The sequence below is a fragment of the Tympanuchus pallidicinctus genome, unplaced genomic scaffold, assembly GCF_026119805.1.
Source record: "Tympanuchus pallidicinctus isolate F22 unplaced genomic scaffold, pur_lepc_1.0 scaffold5, whole genome shotgun sequence".
In the NCBI taxonomy this organism is placed as follows: Eukaryota; Metazoa; Chordata; class Aves; order Galliformes; family Phasianidae; genus Tympanuchus; species Tympanuchus pallidicinctus.
The window spans coordinates 31255031-31274167 of NW_026294769.1; the positions used below are offsets into that span (position 1 = coordinate 31255031).

At 41.6% G+C, this 19137-nt stretch overlaps 1 protein-coding gene and 1 long non-coding RNA gene across 2 annotated transcripts in view; one reads left to right on the forward strand and one right to left on the reverse strand.

The window, feature by feature from the left end:
• Positions 1 to 1958: 1958 nt before the first annotated feature.
• LOC128091106 (uncharacterized) lies at positions 1959 to 5899 on the reverse strand. The gene is made up of 3 exons (XR_008211243.1): positions 3756 to 5899; positions 2927 to 3041; positions 1959 to 2198 (listed from the first exon to the last, which is right to left on the reverse strand). It is a non-coding gene; the product is annotated as an uncharacterized LOC128091106 (long non-coding RNA).
• A 1762-nt stretch (positions 5900 to 7661) lies between these two features.
• TTC39C (tetratricopeptide repeat domain 39C) overlaps positions 7662 to 19137 on the forward strand; it is a 31783-nt gene continuing 20307 nt past the window's right edge. Inside the window, exons 1-2 of the mRNA XM_052704801.1 lie at positions 7662 to 7974; positions 19058 to 19106. Of these exons, the coding sequence (XP_052560761.1) occupies positions 7829 to 7974; positions 19058 to 19106 (195 nt within the window). The 5' untranslated portion in view covers positions 7662 to 7828. The remainder of the gene's footprint in view (positions 7975 to 19057; positions 19107 to 19137) is intronic.

Here is a 19137-nt window from a genome sequence, read left to right on the forward strand (position 1 = left end):
AAAGAAAAACTAGTAGAATAAAAACGATGTGAGCACACATCTACCTAAGCTGTTTTCTCTAGAGAACGCTGTAGCCTGAGTGTATATAAATAGACATACTGTTTGAATATATACTTAATAGAAGATGATCTCTTTGCTGTAAGTTTATACAAATAGATGACTTTTCTTGCATCCTCTAATTAATGGTACAACTAGTCATGTGTTCTTGAGAGAAGCAGAAGTGTTCAGACCAAAGCCCAGGTTTTGCAGATGAGAAGTTACTATCCAGAAATAAAAATTCTGATATCTGGGGTAGCATCTGTCTCTCAATATGCTTTTCTGGCTTTTTTTCTGTCTTATGATGCATGCTGTAGATCATACTGCCTCTTTTAAAAGCCAGTTGCCATGTCTGTGTGTGCAAGCCTCGGAGAAGAGTTTTGTAAAGAACAGAGCACTGTGTTCCAGGAGACAGGATTAAACTCTGAAAACATAAGGAACTGAAATAATCAGGGGCAAAGACATCAGTAGCTAACAGAGCACATATACAGGGGAAGAAGCTCGCCATCTTTGTAGGCATATACATTGCTGGCAGGGCTGCTGAAATGAATGTAATCTCCGTGGTCTGTTCCAGTTACAGTCAAGATGCTTTTGTCTGAGGTGGTTGCAGACTGCTGAATCTTACGGCACCAGTACTGAAGCACAGACGTTACAAAGTTATCACACATTACAATAGATAAGAGAACCCGTTCGCAGCGAACTTAAGTGACTTGATGAAAGAGCAAGGTTTCCTTGTTGCAAGTGACACAAGGTAACTTTCAGGTGGCCATGGTTTGCGTGATCTTGAAGTGGAACCTACAAAACCTACAGCAAAAAGAAACTGAAAATGCAACTGAAGGAGGACATCTGCACAGGAATCCACACTTTGCAATTTTCCCTAATGCCAGGAGATTCAAAGTTCTACCTCAGCTCCTTCATATGCCTTCTTCACAAGCTGAGCTCCTGGTGATTTTCACAGCCAAATGGCAGCTGGTCTCTCCTTCACGTTTTCTCTTTACCTCAAGAACTGGTCATGGCAGTTGTGACTACCTGACTACCTCTCAATAAAAAGACCTGGATGATGTATCTACGCATAAGAAACAACAACCTGCCTACATAAATCTGTGTTTTGTGTCACAATAAGGTTGTTGTCAATGGGGTCTACTGATTTTTCCTCATTAGGATTTTTAACCAAATATTCCCTGCTCTCAGAAAGGTGAGTTAAAGGGACTGCAGATTTCAAAACTGAAAAACAACCCTGAAGTCTAACATGACCAGAATAACACCTCTGTAACCCAACAGAGGCCATTCTACTTTTGCAGTGAAGGACTGAGGAATAAGCAAGTGGAAAATGTGTTAAGATGCTAAATATAAAGTGCATGTAATGCCAAAAGTTCCAAACAAAAGTAGAAACGTAAGAACGTTGCTGACAAGTAACCTTTAGACAATCTCATTTCAAATTGCAATATGCATCGAGCAGCTTGACACCTTTGAAAAAAATATTTACTGCTAAACTACTACAAGAAAAATATGCCTTAGCAAGATGTCATTTCATTCTAAATACTTAAAAATATACTCTACTAGGATTTCTGATTTCTAAATTACAGAGACTAAGAGGAGTACCAGCACAAAGGGCATTTACCAAGGCTGCTACGTTTGCTACAGGATATCTGTGACCTTGGTGACTACTCATTTTTCAACCTAAATTTGAAAGCACAAAGGCCCATCCTCAGTAACTGGGCAAATGACTTGTTTGTGAACACTACAAACATAGTGTAGTGTATATACACACATACAAGGGAATATATTGAGATAACTCCTTTTCGAATGTGTCAGAGCTTAGAAGAGGCTTCATGCACAAACAAGAAATGCAGGAAGACTGGAGGGAACCTCCAAAGCAGAGCAGCAAAAATGATTAGATGTTTAAGATTTATGTCCTGCTTGCAAAAGATCAGGGTGAATGGCTTTGTTATTTGTTCTAAAACAAGAAACATTCATAGGAACCCAACCAAGTTCCCACAGTATCAAACCAACAATATTGTATGGAACAAATAATGTTTATATATCCCAGTATGGGCAGCCTACCTCTCCCTCTCCTACACCAAGTCACCGAGCTCACCAGTTTTCATTTGCTCTTATCCCTCTTCTGTAGCAAAGATGTGATCAATTGTTTTCAGTGCTCACTGGAGGGAGAACAAGAGGGAAATCTAATTTGCAGACTCTCAATAGTGAAAGTACTTCAAGGACATTTAGAGAAAGATTTGTCTGTTATGACCTACATGAACTCATTTTGACTCCCAAGAAAGGGCCGGACAAGAATTAGTTGATTTCTGGTAATCACTTTATTCTTTGTATTTCACTCCCTCTGGAGTGTCTGATTGAGCAGATATTTTTGCAATCAAATGTAGCTCTGAAGCCTGTAAGAAGTTATTTCTCCAAAAGTAAGACATCCTAAATTGGCTCTTAAAATTCAAGTCAGATGATGATTATTTTGTGTAGAAGCTTTTCCAATTAATTCTCATACAACAGGCCAGCATGTGGCTGCTGCCTCAGCAGAGCAGCTGTAAGTATTTAATACTTTTGCATTCCTTTGTTTTCTCTGGAACTGTGTGCATATGCTTGGTGATTAGCAAATTCTGAAGGATAAAATAAGCAACACACCGAAATGCCCTGCCACTTAGCAGATTTTATATAGCAAAAATTACACACCTTCATATGCTCGAATGAAAATAACTCTGTGACCGCACACGAACTCATCTCATTATGTGACTGATTATTCAGTCTAGAGCAACTGTATGTGTGGATAAAAAGAAACATTATCAAATATAATCAAAACATTAACTACCACCACCAACAAAACAGCAAAAACTGAGCAGCAGCACCAGCTAATAATGGTTAGAAATGCTCTTACTTGCTCCATCTCACGTTTCACTTTCCTTTTGACTTTACAGGTACTTTATGTCCTCTGACCCAGCCATCCCCATGACTTCTCGGTGCAAAACTGCCACGGTTACAGACTGCATGTTCTGAGGAAACAGAAAAGAGCAGCCACAAACGAATGCTCAAGAGAACAGGACAGAGGGATCGGTTGCTTTTCAGCTGGTAGTTCTCAATAAAGGAAGGGCTGCCTATGAAAAATAAGCAAGAAAAACCGAAAGTTTATGAGAGGAAGGAGTAGTAGATTCTGGACTAAAATCCTCTCCCACAAGCAGAAATTGTTCTTTTAACTGCTACTGTTGTAACACTCTTTAATCAGAGGAAAGAGTCAAGAGACTCAATTTCAGTACCCCTGGAATAATGTGGATGAAGAGGCTCATGAAGTGTGTTTTACTGGGAGATGTATGCATGGCCTCTATTTATTGACAGAAGAGATGGTCATTTCAATGCATGTCCTTAGGTAGGGGTTTAGCCCTTAAAATGGCAATAGACGTTAATAGGAAAATACAAAGAGAAAGCTCTGAAGATTGGCTTAGCTTTGTAGTATTGCTTAGTTGCTGCTCTGTGTGGAAAATGCGTGATGATAACAGATGTAGAGCTCACCACTCATTAATATTGAAGCGATGAGACACAACAGGCAGAAACCTTCATTATTGAGACCCACTGCTACAGTCTGAGACACAAAGCACAAGAACAAGTGGCTCTGGCTGCTTGAAAATTACATTTCCTTAGAAATGTACTTAAGAATCTTGATATTCTTTTCCTTACAAAATACAATATATTCAAAAAGGGAGGATACTCACTTTTGTGTATTCACCAGCTTGAGTCCTCAAGTCCAGCTTGACATAGAGAGCAGTCCTTCCAACAGCAGGTGCAGAATAGAGAGCTACATCTTGATTCCTACACCCCTGCATAATTAGCAGTGGGTATCACCTGATATTTAACTGGAATGGCACATCTTCCAAAGGAATTCAAAATTACAGCAGCTGTCTCTGCAGGCTTGTATTAGAAGCTGAAAAAATGTGGGAGAATCTGAAGATTTTCACTAGTATTTTCCACACTTTATATGCATATACAGTCAGGCTTTCTGCACTGCAGAAGAAATGCTAATGCAATCCTGCAAGATTTTACTTCCCTTTACTTAAATGAACAGTGGCTCTTGCTTAAGTGCTAGTGATCAAATATTCCAAATTCAATGCTGACATTTTATCTCTATCTTAAGAAGTGTAAGTTGAACCAGGCTTACTGAGGTGTTCCAGAATAGATTCAGAATTTTGGAACAAAACAGGCAGAAAGAAACCCAGCAAAATCAGATTTAGGGCAGTCTGAGCAAGCAGCAAGGGGTTGCATTGCCTCACCCAGACACACTGGAGAAGGGCCCTGGGACAAATGGGATTTAATTTATAGAGTGAAGAAATGAAACTCAAAAAAATATTACCATAGGACTTTCTTGTTTCTAACTCCTTCTCTCAGATGCTGTAGATAAATCTTTATGCTTTCTTTAATAATTGATTCTCTCTTACTACCATTTTTGCCATTCTCTGTGACTCATGGAATTTATAGTAGTGTTAAATTCCAGTTAGACTTATGGAGGAAAAATATTGCTGAAAAAGTTCTTAACTCAGGGATTTTATAAAGATGATGACTGTAGGAATTTTCCCTGTCAGAAGCACAAAGACAGGTCAGAAGCTTGGGAGAGAAATTTAGTGTCCAAAGGTACAGACAATATTGAACTACAACAACATCATCCTGCAAAGGCACTATAAAAACACTACATTTTCATCTCGTACAGAATGCAAAAACTGTAGCTACTTTGCCTTTTATCTCTTTAACAAGTGCTAAGAAAAACAGAGTAAAGATCTTAGAGATTTTGGACCAATTAATTTATTTACAGTACAGTTCTTGCTCTCCATCATTAACTCACTGTATTGTCCTTCAGTGATTACAAACCAATTTGCTCAATCTCTTTATATAAGAGAGATAACAGTAACATAGATTATCCAATGCTGAACTGCATTGAGCTGTGGGGTAAGTGGAAAATTGGTCACTGGTTGAACCTCTCCTGAAATTACTGGCTGACATTCTTGTGTGCACCTATCACACTGATAATGCTATGCTGTCAGAGATTAAAATATATGTATATAACAACAAAGATGTCTATAGTGTTGATATTGGGAAGTACATATCAACCTAGGTCAGCCAGTACAAGTAATACATGTCACTCTGTTTATTTCTGTGCTCCCCAGACCGTTCTTGGTAGGCTGAATCAGCAGTACCACATCCTGCATGAATAAAACTAACGGTAACCCATCACAAGACCTCGTCTGCTGATACTTGGCAGACATACAGCCCTGCTGGTTTCTAATCAAGTTCTTCCAAAAAATGCAGTTCTAATGCAGTCCATAACAATATGGGCACTATAAGACTGCTGTTGCTAAGTTCTTACATGCAAACTGCAGGTGTCACACTGCTTCATTAGTGATGTTTACATATGTTACTTTTCTACCAGAGCAGCTGAAATACAGAACTATTCTGCCCAGTTCTTCCACAGATTTAGAGCCATGTTTCTGGAGACTTGATTTAAATACTCACAACTGGTGTTTCAAAATGAATAGCTATCTACCAAAGAGTTATAAAAGCATATGTAACAGAAAACATGATCATTGCCTTGCCTGAACGCAGTCTGGGTGCTAGAAGGAAAACCTCAAAGAATTCTTGCTCCTTAGTGCAAGAACCCTGCAGAACAAAAAACCTGTGGAGAGCACACAGATCCACTACACTATTACTCAGCCAGGGGGGCAAGGAAATAGGGTCTAGCTTTGGAAATAAGCAGGTGTTTCACAAAGGACTTGGCTCATCACTGCTCTACAGAAATAGTACTCAGAGGTAGGAGTTTGCATCCTCTATCCCTGATTCTCAGGGAACCCACCAGATTCATTGCTTCCTGGCCAAACTGATTGTATATTGCTAAGGGAAATCAAAATATAAACCACTCCTTGCCCACAAAATCCTGCATGGGAGATAAAAATAAATAATTTAAAAAAAAAAGAATTACTCCTATATGGTTATCTGCAATGCAGTGCCCAACAGCTGAAACAGTGAGTAAACTGCAAGCTGCGACTTCCTTCTTATGAGGCTGTTTGAATACGGGAGGCCAACTTTCACAGATGAGAAATAAATGCACGGGAGAGCTTGTGGTTCCCCACACCCTCTGTGCTGACTTCCCAAAAGCCTTGGAGATGCTCTTTGGTAGATGTGCAGTGTAACAGAAGGCATGCTCTATTTAAACCACCTGAGTATCAAGCTTTGCTCGGAGGAGCTGGGAATCAGCCAAAGCACCTGATTAGTACCTGGCAGATTTCAGAAGGCTCCCAGCATTACACATCCCTCACTTTTCAAAAAGCACCTTTCCAGGAGGGATTGGGTACAGAACATTTTCCTAGGTGATGGTAGCTATTCCCACAGGAAGTGTGGTACAGAAATACTGCTACTTGATTCACAGGAAAAAGATGTTTTTCTTGACAGGGAGGAGGGGTTGGTTCTAAAAATAGTCTGTGGTCCCATTCTTTTGTATTTTAGTGAGGAAGAAAAGAAAAAAAAAAGAGTGATACGTCAATTTTCACAAGAGCAGCTGAGCTGTAGCATTGCCCTAGCTGGCAGGAGCAAGACCAGGCTGTAGGCAATAGCCTTTGTCTCTACCTAAATTTATTTAAGCACAATAAAGAAATCGTTGTTCCTGCAAAGGGCGGTGAAAATATCACGGGTGAATTTTCAGTCCAGGTACTTGGCTCTTTGGAGCTGGAATGGATCTATTTTTGCAGGTGTACATTCTCACACATCCATTGTTTGGGACAATGTGCAAAAGTAGGCTGAAGACAACTTGCAAAACGCTGTGATTATTGCTGCCCGCTCCATGGGCAGCTTCACATTACAGCTAATACAGGTGTTGAGGGGCAGGGAAAAAATACCCCAAACCTGTTGGGCTTAGGCTGGGAGAGTCAAAAGCACTGCTCTAGAAACAAGCAACTGCAGTCACTGCTTGAGTGAATGCTGCCACTAATTAAAATCGCTACTCAAAAATGAAAAAGAAAAAAAAAAAAAAAAAAGAAGAAGAAAAAGGCTATTTTCCCTGCGAAAGGAAAGGCACGTTAGGAGAGGTCTTCATTACTTTCACACCAAAGGAAAAACCTAGCGGATCCTGTGGAAACCCTCACATCTATTTGCTGTTTGCCTATGAGGAGGGCAGTGCAGCTGGGGGTAACGCTGCAGCAACTGAGGAAAGAAAGAAAAGGTAAAAATACACACATGTACGTGTGTGTGTATGGAAAGAGCTCCACAAAAGAACTCCCTCCAAGCTTGCATCAGCACCCGCTGGGGGTCAGAGGAGGGGCAGCGGCCATATGAGGGCGGCAGACCTTGCTACGAGGCGGAATCCCAACGTCATCCTCCTCACCTGGTCACTCTCAACCGACGGAGCTTCCTCTCTTCAGAGGACCCAGAGGCTTCTAGACCTCCTCAACAAACCCACAACCCCCCACAGCAACTCCCAAAGCCCGCCGGCTCCGCACAACCCCTCCCCCGCCTCATCCCTCGTCCACCCAGCGCAGCCGCGGGCGGATCCGACCCCCCGCCCGCTACCACCCTCGGCCCGCCGGCCGCCGAGGCGCATGCGCGGTCCCCTCGGCGCCTGCGCGGTGCGGAGCGAGGCGGGCGCCGCCGCGTTCCGAGGGCTACGGGCGCGAGGCGGCTCCGCGTCTCTGCAGCGCGGGAGGGCTGCTGACGGGACGCGGCCCGGCCGCGGGCACCCGGCGCCTTCCTCCGCGGTAGAGACAAGGAAAGGACAGAGCCGGCCGCGTCCCGCTGCCCCCTCGCCCTTATGGCCGGCTCGGAGCAGCCGCCGGCGCGGCGGGAGGACGGGGAAGCTCCGTTGCCCATCGAGGACTCGGAGCTGGCGCTGGCCGGTATCAACATGCTGCTCAACAACGGCTTCCGCGAGTCCGACCAGCTCTTCAAGAAGTACCGGTGAGCCCCTGGGCGCCTCCCCGCAGCGGCGGCTCTCGCGCAGCTGCCCCGGGCTGGGGGCGGCGGCTCTGCCTGCCATCGTTTGTCTGAGCGGGGCCGGGGCTGCTGTAGTCGTGCATCTCTGCTGAATAATTGATGTGCTCTGTGCGGCTGTTGTCTGTGTGATTAAAAATACCTCCGCTGGCTTAGAATAGCGCTTCGTCAGCGATGCTGTACTTCAGCACTGAAGTTTTATTTGCTAAAGGTGAAGCTTGGTGCAAAAGGGTAGCTCGAAGGGAACTTGCAGCTTCAGAACCCCCCCTTCATAGCAGAGTACTGCATCGCTGTGCACCTGCCACAGCCTTAAAGGTTTTGTTCCATCCTTGGTGCGTGCTGCCCTGTTCCGTAGTGCTGCCTTGCTGCCAGCTGGTTGTGTGGTGTAGAGCTGATTGCAGCGCTGCAGGTGATGAGGAAGGTCCCAGCTCTCGTGTTGGCTGATGTCATAGGTTGCTGTAGGTATCTTTTTTCTTTTCTTTTCTTTCAGGGTGCTAATTAAGGAAAACCTTACTGTTTTTCTTGCTCTGCCCTCTCTGTGGTTGTTCTTTCTCTCACTGATATGAATCTAGGAGCAGTTCAGGAATCCTAGATATGCAGTGTTCTTGTGTTGTAGAATAATGCTTGGGAGTACAATGGGCATGGTTCCTGTTCCTGTGTTCAAAATGCAGTTTAGTTCTTCCTATAGTACAAAGAGAATAAGTAATGGTATCTTCTACAAATTCTTTTCTTGTTTATCTGTAACATTTGCTTCTATAGATCTCACTTGAGAAGTGCAGAAGCTTCTCTTTTTTTTTTTTTTTTTTTCCAGGTGTGGGCTTCTTTGTTTGATTTTTATCAAAAGGTGTCCTTTAGGTTAAGTGTATTGTTTGATCTTGGCCTTTAAACACTACCCACAAGGAGTAAATTGGACTTCCTTCATTAGGTTAAGTGGTTTTGCCATTCATAAATTAATAATCACCATCTTGTTTTTTAAATGACTGCAAAAATCTCCAGCCTTGTCCCAAAATATGTAGTGGGGTTCTTGCTGGAAACTGACAGCCCTTTGTTGAGATGCAGGTTAGGTGTATATTGCAGTTTCATGTAGAGGTGGGAAAGAAAACAGAGCAAAGCATGCTTAATCTACAAATTCCAGTTCTGGAGACATCTGGGAAATGGAACTTCCCTTGGTCAACAGCTTTCAGTTCAGTACTGGTTTCAGACATATATTCTTCCCTACTAGGACTTAAGTAATACAGTTATGTGTTTATTTGCATACAGCCCTAAATAAGAATGTTTTTGTTGGTATGCACTTGAAATTATCAAGTAGAGCCTATCCCAAATGGGATTGGTAGGCTGAAGGAGCAGCTTTTGGGAGTTCTCCCTAGTTTGGTGTTGATGTTTGTCACTTGCAGCATTAGAGCTCAAAGCTGTCTGATGAAATGCAGCTTTTTGAACTTAAGCCTGGTGTGAGCGTGTGTTAACGGTTATGCCTTCACTTTTAGCAGTTATCATCAGATAAATGGAAAAAAAAAACCACCAAAAAACACACTACAGAAACTTTTCAGGAACCTATAAGGTTATTTGTTTGAAAACTTAACTACACGCTGAGACTTCGGTTCTGTTAACCACATTGTTTGATCAATTAGAATTGTTCCCTAGAAACTACTGGTTTTGCTTCTGCTTTTCATTTCTTATTTCATTATTACCTTTGTTACTTCCTCACTTGCTACCAGAATGATCTTGTGAAAAATCAGTGCTGCTTTGGGACAGTGGACAACCTTGGTGACTCTAAGGAGAGCTGACATTCCAAAGCGAACTCAAACTGGTTTCTTTGGTACACGGTGCCTGTGGATCTTCCAAAGAGCTGTCTGAGCCCCAGATCAGTTTAAAAAAAACAACCTGTAACTGCTTGTAATGCAGTTCTTGAGGAAACAAAGGTAGAAATCGCAGTGTATATATAACTGCAATGATAAAATTCTGCCTTTGAATTGGTTGCCTTTGGAATCATTGTTACTATGTCATGCAAAGACATAGTTAAGAAAATACTGTGCCTTTTGATCTTTAGGGTTTGTGTATGCCTGTTTAAAACCGAAAGAAGTCACGTGCAGCATATAGCCAGAACTGGATTGATTATCACTGTAAAGCCATTCGTCTTTTGTCAGGTGTAGCCCATGACTTGTTTTTTGTTGAACCAGACTTAACGGAAGTTATGGGAGCTTGAAAAATCATCTGCAAGCCACATTAATGAGTGCATGCATTTTTTTGTTTGTGATTTCTTTTTTTCTTTTAAGAAACCTGATGGTGGTGTGGACTTTCTGATCATGAGCTCAATATGAACAAATACAGTATTTTCATAGATCTGCAACAGATGGCACCACTGCCTTTAATTCCTTTAGCGTTATCGTTATAAATTTATAGTTTAAACTGTCAGAACTGGTATTAATCAGTACTAGTATTAATCATTCTATTCAATATGGGCAGTATTGACACCATCTGAGTTCTGATGGGGTTAAACTGGTGGTGTGGAGGTTAACCAAGGACTTGGCATAACAAGTGGAGCCCAGAGCCAGCCTGCGGGATGGCATTGCTTTGGTGGACTACTTTGGCACTAGCAAAAATACTGAAATGGAGTGTTCTTTCTGCATTCCTGCTTTGTGGGATTCCTTAACATTTAAGAATAGAAGAAAGAGGCTAAAGGCGTTTTTTGCTGATTCTTCATTTTTTAAGAGCATTTCCAATTCAGAAATGGTTTAAAAAACGTCCTTCAGCTAAGAAGAGAGAAGACTGTCAAGTATAATCAAAAGCTCTTTAACTGAATGTTGACTCACAGCATAGAGCAGAAGATTAGGGATATTATAAATCCAGCAGCCTTCTGTCTCCTGCTGCAGAAATGTTTGGCTATTATGAATGGCTCTTACTTCTGAGAGGGATTAATGAAGTTTTCAACTTTTGTGTAAATGAAAGGAGGAATGGAACAAGGTGGGTAAGTGAGATGTATACTGTATGGTCTTCTCAGAAGAAAATAAGGACAGTGTGGTGGAAATGTGATTCTAAAACAAAACATGTGCAGGTTTAAAGGATGGGGTCGGTGAATAAAAACGTACTGTATGACCTGTTTGGTGAAGGAGATCTTGCAGAAAAATAAAAAATGGAAGAAAATATAAGAGAACCAATAGAAATGCTTAGTACATGAATTTTTAAAAGCTGGAGTTTTTTAAGAGGTAACGTTTTAGACAACAGATGAAAGTGAGCAATAAAAATACAAGGTGACATTAAGCCAGCATTGATCAGTAGGTAGATTGTCTCACTGCTGTTGAAACTCTTGTTTATGGAGCTCAGCTAAGGAATGTTAAGAGGGAAAATGAAATGTAGATGTTTCAGTAGCTTCTCTAAAGATAAGGGCAGAAGAGTGGGAATTGACATAAGTCAGTAGGGTGAAGGCTGATGGCATCCTGATTGACAGCATGCAAAGAAGTCCTGAATGCCCTAATAGCAACCCAGTGAGCTATTATTTATTACAGTGACAGAGACAGGAGAGCAGCTGCTAGATAGGAAGGAGATGTATATATATATATATATATATGAAGGAAGCTGTTTTTAGCAGCACTGTTTAACATGTGTAGGAAATGTGTATCTTAAAGTACGATTTCATTTCTCAGGGTTAGTGCACTGCACTAAATGGTGCCTGTAACTAGAAAAGTGACCTGCATACGTGGCAATCATGTTGAATGTGACACGTGGTTTTTTGGCCTTCGAGTTGGAAACAGGTATTGCTGCCAAACAAAGTGGTAAAAAGGGTGGAGGGGAGGTAAAAAGATCCGTTGGCCAAATGGAACAGACTCTGACAGTTCATGGGTAGATGACAGAAAGGTAAACAGAAATCCAAGTTATTAACTAACTTCTAACTCAGAAGTTAGAAGGCAGGCTGGTGGAGATTGTAGAATTGTGCTAGTATGTGGATCTTATGTTAAAGCCAACTAACTTATTTTAAAGACAGTGACTTTGAAGGGTGGCTTGCTATTTCATATGTCAGTATCTGCTGAGATGTGTACTCGTATAAAGAGCCAGCCTATGTCTGTAATCTCACAAATAATTTTTGGAATATATTTGATAAAATCTTTGGCCGAAGGAGCGGCATGTTTTTGCAGTAAATTCCTTATGGTTGTGTGTATGTTGTGTTTCTGCTTGTTTTAAAATATTCATTAGCTGCTTCTATTTTTATCTATGAACTTAGACAAATTCTTAATTTTTCATTATGCTTCCGTCTCCTACTTTGGAGGAGAACAATTTATTTTGTTTCATCCTGAGCATCACCATCTGTGTGACTGGAGTTCTTAATGGGTCGTGGCTGAAGCAGCAGTGCCTAGAAAAGCTGGGGGTCGTATTGGTGGATTAGTCACTCTTATGTTATTTAAAGTTAAATGTGAGCTGGACTGTAGTAGCTTTAGAATCTAGTGTATTTGCAGGGGAAATACTATCATGGAAATGGATATAAGAAAAAATGCTGGGAAATTTTTTTTTTTTTTTTTTTTTTTACTTTTAGTGATAAAATAGTGCTGTATTGTCTCAGCGTTAGTAAACAGAGGCTTAAAACTCCAAAATTTATTATCATCGTGTGAAAATGGGGCATAGTCGATGCCTTTCTTCTGAAAGTGAGCTATCATCTTGAAACTGTGCCATGAAAGGAGGTGAATGGCTTGGGATTTATTGGAAGAAGCAGTGCCTCGTGTAATACTACTTTCATATAGTTGGAAAAGAGATCTATTTCGGTGAGTTTAAGTTTAGTAAGCTTAGTATTCACAGAAAGCAAAGGTGGGAATTTTGCTGTGATGCAAATGCTTATCACCAAGAAGGTGATAACAGTAGTAAAAGAACTTATTTACCATTTGATCAGCATCTGTTGAGGTATCACAATGCACCGAACACCCAGCATCAGTCTAATATTTTAAGAATTTCTTTGTATTGCTGAGCCTTTTTTACCCCTGCCATCAAGTGTGTTTGTTTTGAGCACATGTTTGTTTTGAGCAGTAATTCCTCAGAGCTGAAACAGTGTCTACTCCTTATCTGGTATTATGAGTTTTATATTCATCTCATACGTTGCACAGGCTTCATCTTTCCAGCACTTATGCCTTGAAAAGAGATGGTGGGTACGCACAGCTTGCTTCTATCCTTTAAAGAATGCCTGGGTAATTCAGCTCTTTGGAAGCTGGCAAAAAGTGCTTGGCTACCTTCAGTATTTCGGGTCTTTAGTGTTATGGTGTTGTGCTTTGTAGCATCCCTGAAGTGTGATGCAGGTGAGACTTGAATTGCACTCTCCCCTCAGATATTTGTGAACTTTGATGAGTTTTCCCCTGAGCGTCCTCTCCTGCAGGCACAACAGACTCATCTCTCACAGCCTCTTCTCACAAGAGAGATGCACCAGTCCCTTCAGCATCTTGGTGTTCCTCTGTTGGACCGTCTTCAGTTCGTCATACTTCTCTTGAACTGGGGAGCAAAGAACTGGACCCAGTGCTCCACGTGCAGCTTCACCAGCCTTGAGTATAGGGGAAGAATCACCTCTCTTGACCTGCTGGCAGTGCCTTGTCCAACACAGCCTTCTCAGCAGCAAGGGCATGCGGCTGGCTCATGTGTACCTCAGTGTTCATCAGAGCACTGCAGTCCTTTCCTGCAGGGCTACTTAACAGCTGGGTCGTCCCCAGTGTGTCGTGGTGCCTGGGGTTATCTTTCTCTGTGTGGAAGACTTGTTTTATCTATTTGTTGAACTGCATGAAGTTCTTGAGAAGACAATGCAAAGATAACACAGGACAGTCCACAAAACTATGTGCATGAGTTTGTGAGAGAAAATGTAGTTCACTGGTTTCAGCGGGGGGATTTTCCTGACCCTGACACCAGATTTCCCATTTAAAAGTCTTGTGACTGTTCTTCACTCAGTGTAGGTTATTGCTTCAAAGTGGTAAAGACAACTTGGATACTGCAACATCCCCATGTTCATTTGAATTGAATTCTATAACTCATGTCCGTGTCAGTATAGCCATTATTTTACTGTTAGTGTTATTTCAAGTGATGCTTTTTTTTTTTGTTTTGTTTTTAATCTTACATCTTTTGGGGTTTTTGAGAAGGATGTGAAGTTGTGCCTTCAGAATACATTGAATGGAGGGTTATTTTCTTGGAAGTGTGCTTTTCTCAGAAACTTATTTTGGTCATCTGTCATGTGTTAGTGGTTGCTGCAATTGTACCGTATCATTACCAACTTTTTCCTAGCTCTAGAGGTGAAGATAACATTAAGCTGTTGAAGAAATTATTTAGCAAAATGTTTGTGAAGGTTGAATACTAAGTGCAGTTGTTGCTTAAAATGGACTTTAAACACTGAAATTACATCTACAAATGGTTTTCCATAAAGTTGCAATTGTAATTTCTATCCAAACGAGGCAGGAATATGGTAAAGCATTCCTTATCCCATGTATCATAGAACCATAGAATCCTTAGAGTTGGAAGGGACCTCTGAAGGCTGTCTAGTCCAAATCCCTTGCAATGAACAGGGACACTGCAGCTAGATCAGGTTGCACAGGGCCTGATCCAGCCTTGCTTTGAAAGTCTTCAAAGATGGTGCATCAACCACATCTCTGGGCAATCGGTTCCAGTGCCTCACCACCCACACTGTAAAAGATTTTATCTAACCTAAATCCAGCCTCTCTGAGCTTGTAACCATTTCCCCTCATTCTGTCGCCACAGACCCTGCTAACGAGTTTGTTCCTTTCTTTCTGCAGCTTCCCTTTAGATATTGAAAGGCTGCTATCAGGTCACCTTGCAGCCTTCTCCAGGCTAAACAGCCCTAGCTCTCTCAGCCTGTCCTCGTAGGAGAGCTGTTCCATCCCTTACATCACTTTTGTGGTCCTCCTCTGGACACTGTCCAACAGCTCCATGTCTCTCCTGTACAGAGGACAGCACATCTGAATGCAGTACTCCAGGTGAGATCTCACCAGCGCAGAGTAGAGGGGCAGGATCACCTCCCTTTAACTGCTAGCCACACTCATTTTGATGCAGCCCGGGATACAGTTGGTTTTCTGAGCTGAGGGCACATTGCTGGCTCATGTCTAGCTTGCCATCCATCAGTAACACCAGGTCTTTTTAGGCAGAGTTGTGCTCAATCCTTTCATCCCCCAGCTTGTATTGATAATTGGGATTGCCTTGACCCAGGTGCAAGATCTTGCACTTGAGTTTGTTGAACTTCATGAGGTTCACCAAGGTTCACCACTGCTCAAGCCTGTCTGGGTGTAGTGATTGCACCCCACAGCTTGGTATCATCAGCAAATGTGCTGAGAGTGCCTTCGACCCCAGTGTCAGTGTCACTGATGGAGATATTAAAGAGAATTGCTCCCAGCACTGACCCCTGAAGACACCAGTCATCACTGATTTCCATCCAGGCATGGAGTTATTGACCACTGCCCTCTGGACTCAATCCTGCAGCCAGTTCTTTGTCCATCAAGCAGTCCACACATCAAATCCATATATTCCAACATGAAGAGAAGGGTGTCGTTGGGTACAGTGTCAAAGGCCTTACTGAAGTTGACATAGATGACATGAGTGGCTGTTCCATTGTCCATTGATGCAGTGACACCATCATAGAAGGCCACTAGGTTGATCAAGCAGGATTTGCCCTTGGTGGAGCCATGCTGGTTTTTCCATGTCAGTTCCCTGCCTTCCATGTGCCTTAACATAGCTAAGGCGAATTCAGTTGAGATACAAACTAAGAGCAAGAGTCTGCTGCTGTGAAATTGCCATGATTTAGTTGCCAGACTTTCCTGGTGTCAACGAGAAGCATCTCCAAGATGCAGTATAATGTTACATGTTGTGTTTTCTTGCTTCAGGGCCCACGTGTTCTGTATTGACAGTGCTTTTATACAGAGTCTTCTTTAATTTTCAGTCATTCAATCTGCAGCATTTTACCTCATGCATTACACTGAGCGATCTTTTCAGAATAATGATTTTTCTCTCATTTTTCATTGTCTGGGTAAGAATTGTAAGTCATAGAATCACAGAATGGTTTGGGTTGGAAGGGACATTTAAGATCATCTAGCTCCAACCCCCTGCTATAGGCAGGGACACCTCCCTCTTGACCAGGTGGCTCACAGCTCCCACCAGCCTGGCTTTGAATGCTCCCAGGGAAGGCACTGAGAGTTTCAAAGAGCTGTGTTGAAGTGTATTGACAAATATTTATTTGAAAAATTTCTCAAGTTTTCTTAAATCAACTTAGACAAATATGCTTGAAAATCTGTCTTTCTTAATTTTTTTTTTTTCTTTTAATGATTGTTACTTGCTATAAGCAGTTCAGAGTCTTGTAATCCTGGAAGAGCAGTTGACTCTTAAATGTAACTACTGCTGTATTCAAATTCTCCCACTAGAAATATAAAGGCTTTCAAAATGCATGTGTAGGCATCAATATTTCAATACATATATGCGCTCTTAAAAACAGGTTCCTACATCCTAAAAAGGTAAGGCAAACAGGTATTTTGGAAGATGTTGGAAGGGCCTGCTCCTTTTGGTCTTTCTATTGAGGTGCTGGATGAGATGCTGTGCTGTTTCAATCTCCACTGTTGTGTTGTTTATGCAGTTTTAACAGCTTTGCTCCCAAACGTGGCCTAAATTCACTCGCTCTGTTTGAAAATATTGTTCCCTTGGTAGGGAATCACTTTACATCTGAATCTGATGTATTTCAAGCTTTTTAAGCTTCTGCAGTTATTTCTGTAACAGAGTATCTGTGTTTATAAATATTCATTTTAAAAAAAAAAACAACAGCCTTGAATTGAAAATATTTTCGTATGGATCAGTTCTACTATTTGTTCTGTAGTTCCACAGTATTTAATTTGCGTTTATACTTCAGTGAGAAGATTCCTATATTCCTTGCCAAGTCCTAAGGAACGCATGGATGCTGCTTCCTTCTGAGAGCCAAATGTTGCTGTGTGTATTCCATCAGTTTCTGTGTGCGGAGGAAACAAACCCTCCCCATCTTGGTTCTGTTTTGCAGAATTTTAGTACAAGGCATAAAACTTCAGCTTTTTTTTTTTTCTTTCATTTTAACACATGTTGAGACGCTTGAATTTTAATTTCTCCCTTAAAGTAACCTCTTGATCCGTGCCTAGTAGCAAAGTGACATTTTCAGTGTGGATGGAAGCTGAAGAATGAGCTCGAGAAGTGCATTCTCAGGATTTAATGGAAAGTCCAGTCATTATTTATGGCACACCTTTTGGCTTGTTGATCTTTTCCCCCATGTTTTAAAAAGTCTGTTGAGGGCGTCGACTTTGAATTTGCTCTGAATGGATTTCAGTATGAAACACTGACTATCTACAGGTGCTGAATCAGGATTCTGACACGTCGTTTGAAAATACACCTAGATATTTATCCCAAATTTGCCACCTTGTTTGCCTTGGCCGTCCTGCTTTCTCTCTGAATACGCAGATCTTGGGAAGCTGAAAAATCTTAGAATCATAGAGTCACTCAGGTGGGAAAAGACCTTAAAGACCATCAAGTCCAACCACAGCCTATTCATACTACCCTAACTCTAACAACTCACTGCTAAATCATGTCCCTGAGCACCACATCCAAACAGTTTTTAAGCACATCCAGGGACGATCACTCAATTATAGAGAGCAACTCATTGCTCTCTATAACTTCCTGAAGGGAGGCTGTAGTGAGCTGGGGGTCGGCCTCTTCTCTCGTGTCATTAGTGATAGGACCAGGGGGAATGGCTTCAAGCTACGGCAGGGGAGATTCAGGCTGGACATGAGGAAGTATTACTTTTCGGAAAGGGTGGTCAGGCAATGGAACGGACTGCCCAGGGAGGTGGTGGAGTCACCAACCCTGGGGGTGTTCAAGCAAAGACTGGATGTTGTATTGAGGGACATGGTTTAGTAGGAGCTATTGGGAATAGGTGAACGGTTGGACTGGATGATCTTTTAGGTCTTTTCCAACCTTGGTGATTCTATGATTCTATGATTCTATGATTCAACCACCTCCCTGGGAAAACACTTACTTTATTTTTGAGCTTTCTTGAAGGTATGATGTAAGTGTGACTTTGTACATAAGGGCACGAGCGGAACTATTTCTTGTGCTGGTCTGTTGGGCAGCTGTGGGCGTGCAGTGTTGGTGCTGCAGTGCTTGTGCCCTTGAGATGTATGGTGGAGGTTACACGCTCTGGAGCAGAGTGGTGAGGCTGGGAACTGCATGCCTCATGAGTTACAAGGAGGATGATGAGATAGGCAGCGTGTGCTGAGAGTGCTGGAGGCAGCGCATTTAACTTGTGTAGCTGACTGCTGCTCTCTTTATAACACAGCTGTTGGTAGGCAGCATTCCAGATAGGGAATAACAGCAGAGGTTTCCTGGTGACTATTCACGTTGACTCACAGCAAAGAGAACACCTGATGTAGTTTTTTAAGCAGCAAATTATCTTAGAACTGTTCCATGTAGTGGAGTAAGATATGTATTCTTTCTTTAGAATAGAGCAGCAAAAACCCACGTGCTTTGTTGGAACTTAATTTCTAACAACTTCTGTGGCATGTGATTTATTATTTATAATTGAAATGAATTAGCTTTATGAGTGGAGGGAGAAGTGGGAATCTCTTAATAGAACCACTTAACATTTGTGTGCAAAATCAAAATAGTAGTGATACATGGTGAAGAAGAGTAAAATCAGTGGATTTTGAAAGTTTGCTACCTTGAAATTATTTTTTTTTGTCATGTTTGAAATGTGTTTTCGTGGCAGTGGCTGCTCTTAATAAATAAAATCAACAGCTTAATGTGCAAAAATTATTTGAAGATATATTCAAGTCCTAGTAGAAATGATGAATAGGTGTGCCCACATATAATTATAATTTGTCTTTCCATTTCCATTAGGTTTTGCTGAATGATGCAACTCAATACCTAAAAAAGCCAACCCCACCAACCAGCCAAAAAAAAAAAAAAAATCACCTACATTTATTTACTGATGTATTATTCAAAATCAAGAAGTGTAATATCAGTCTTTCCAATTGAAAATGTGTGTAGAGTTAACTGCTCTTTGTTTCCTTTTCAGAAATCATAGCCCGCTGATGAGTTTTGGAGCCAGTTTTGTCAGTTTTTTGGTGAGTAGATGGGAGCAGAGAGTAACCATAG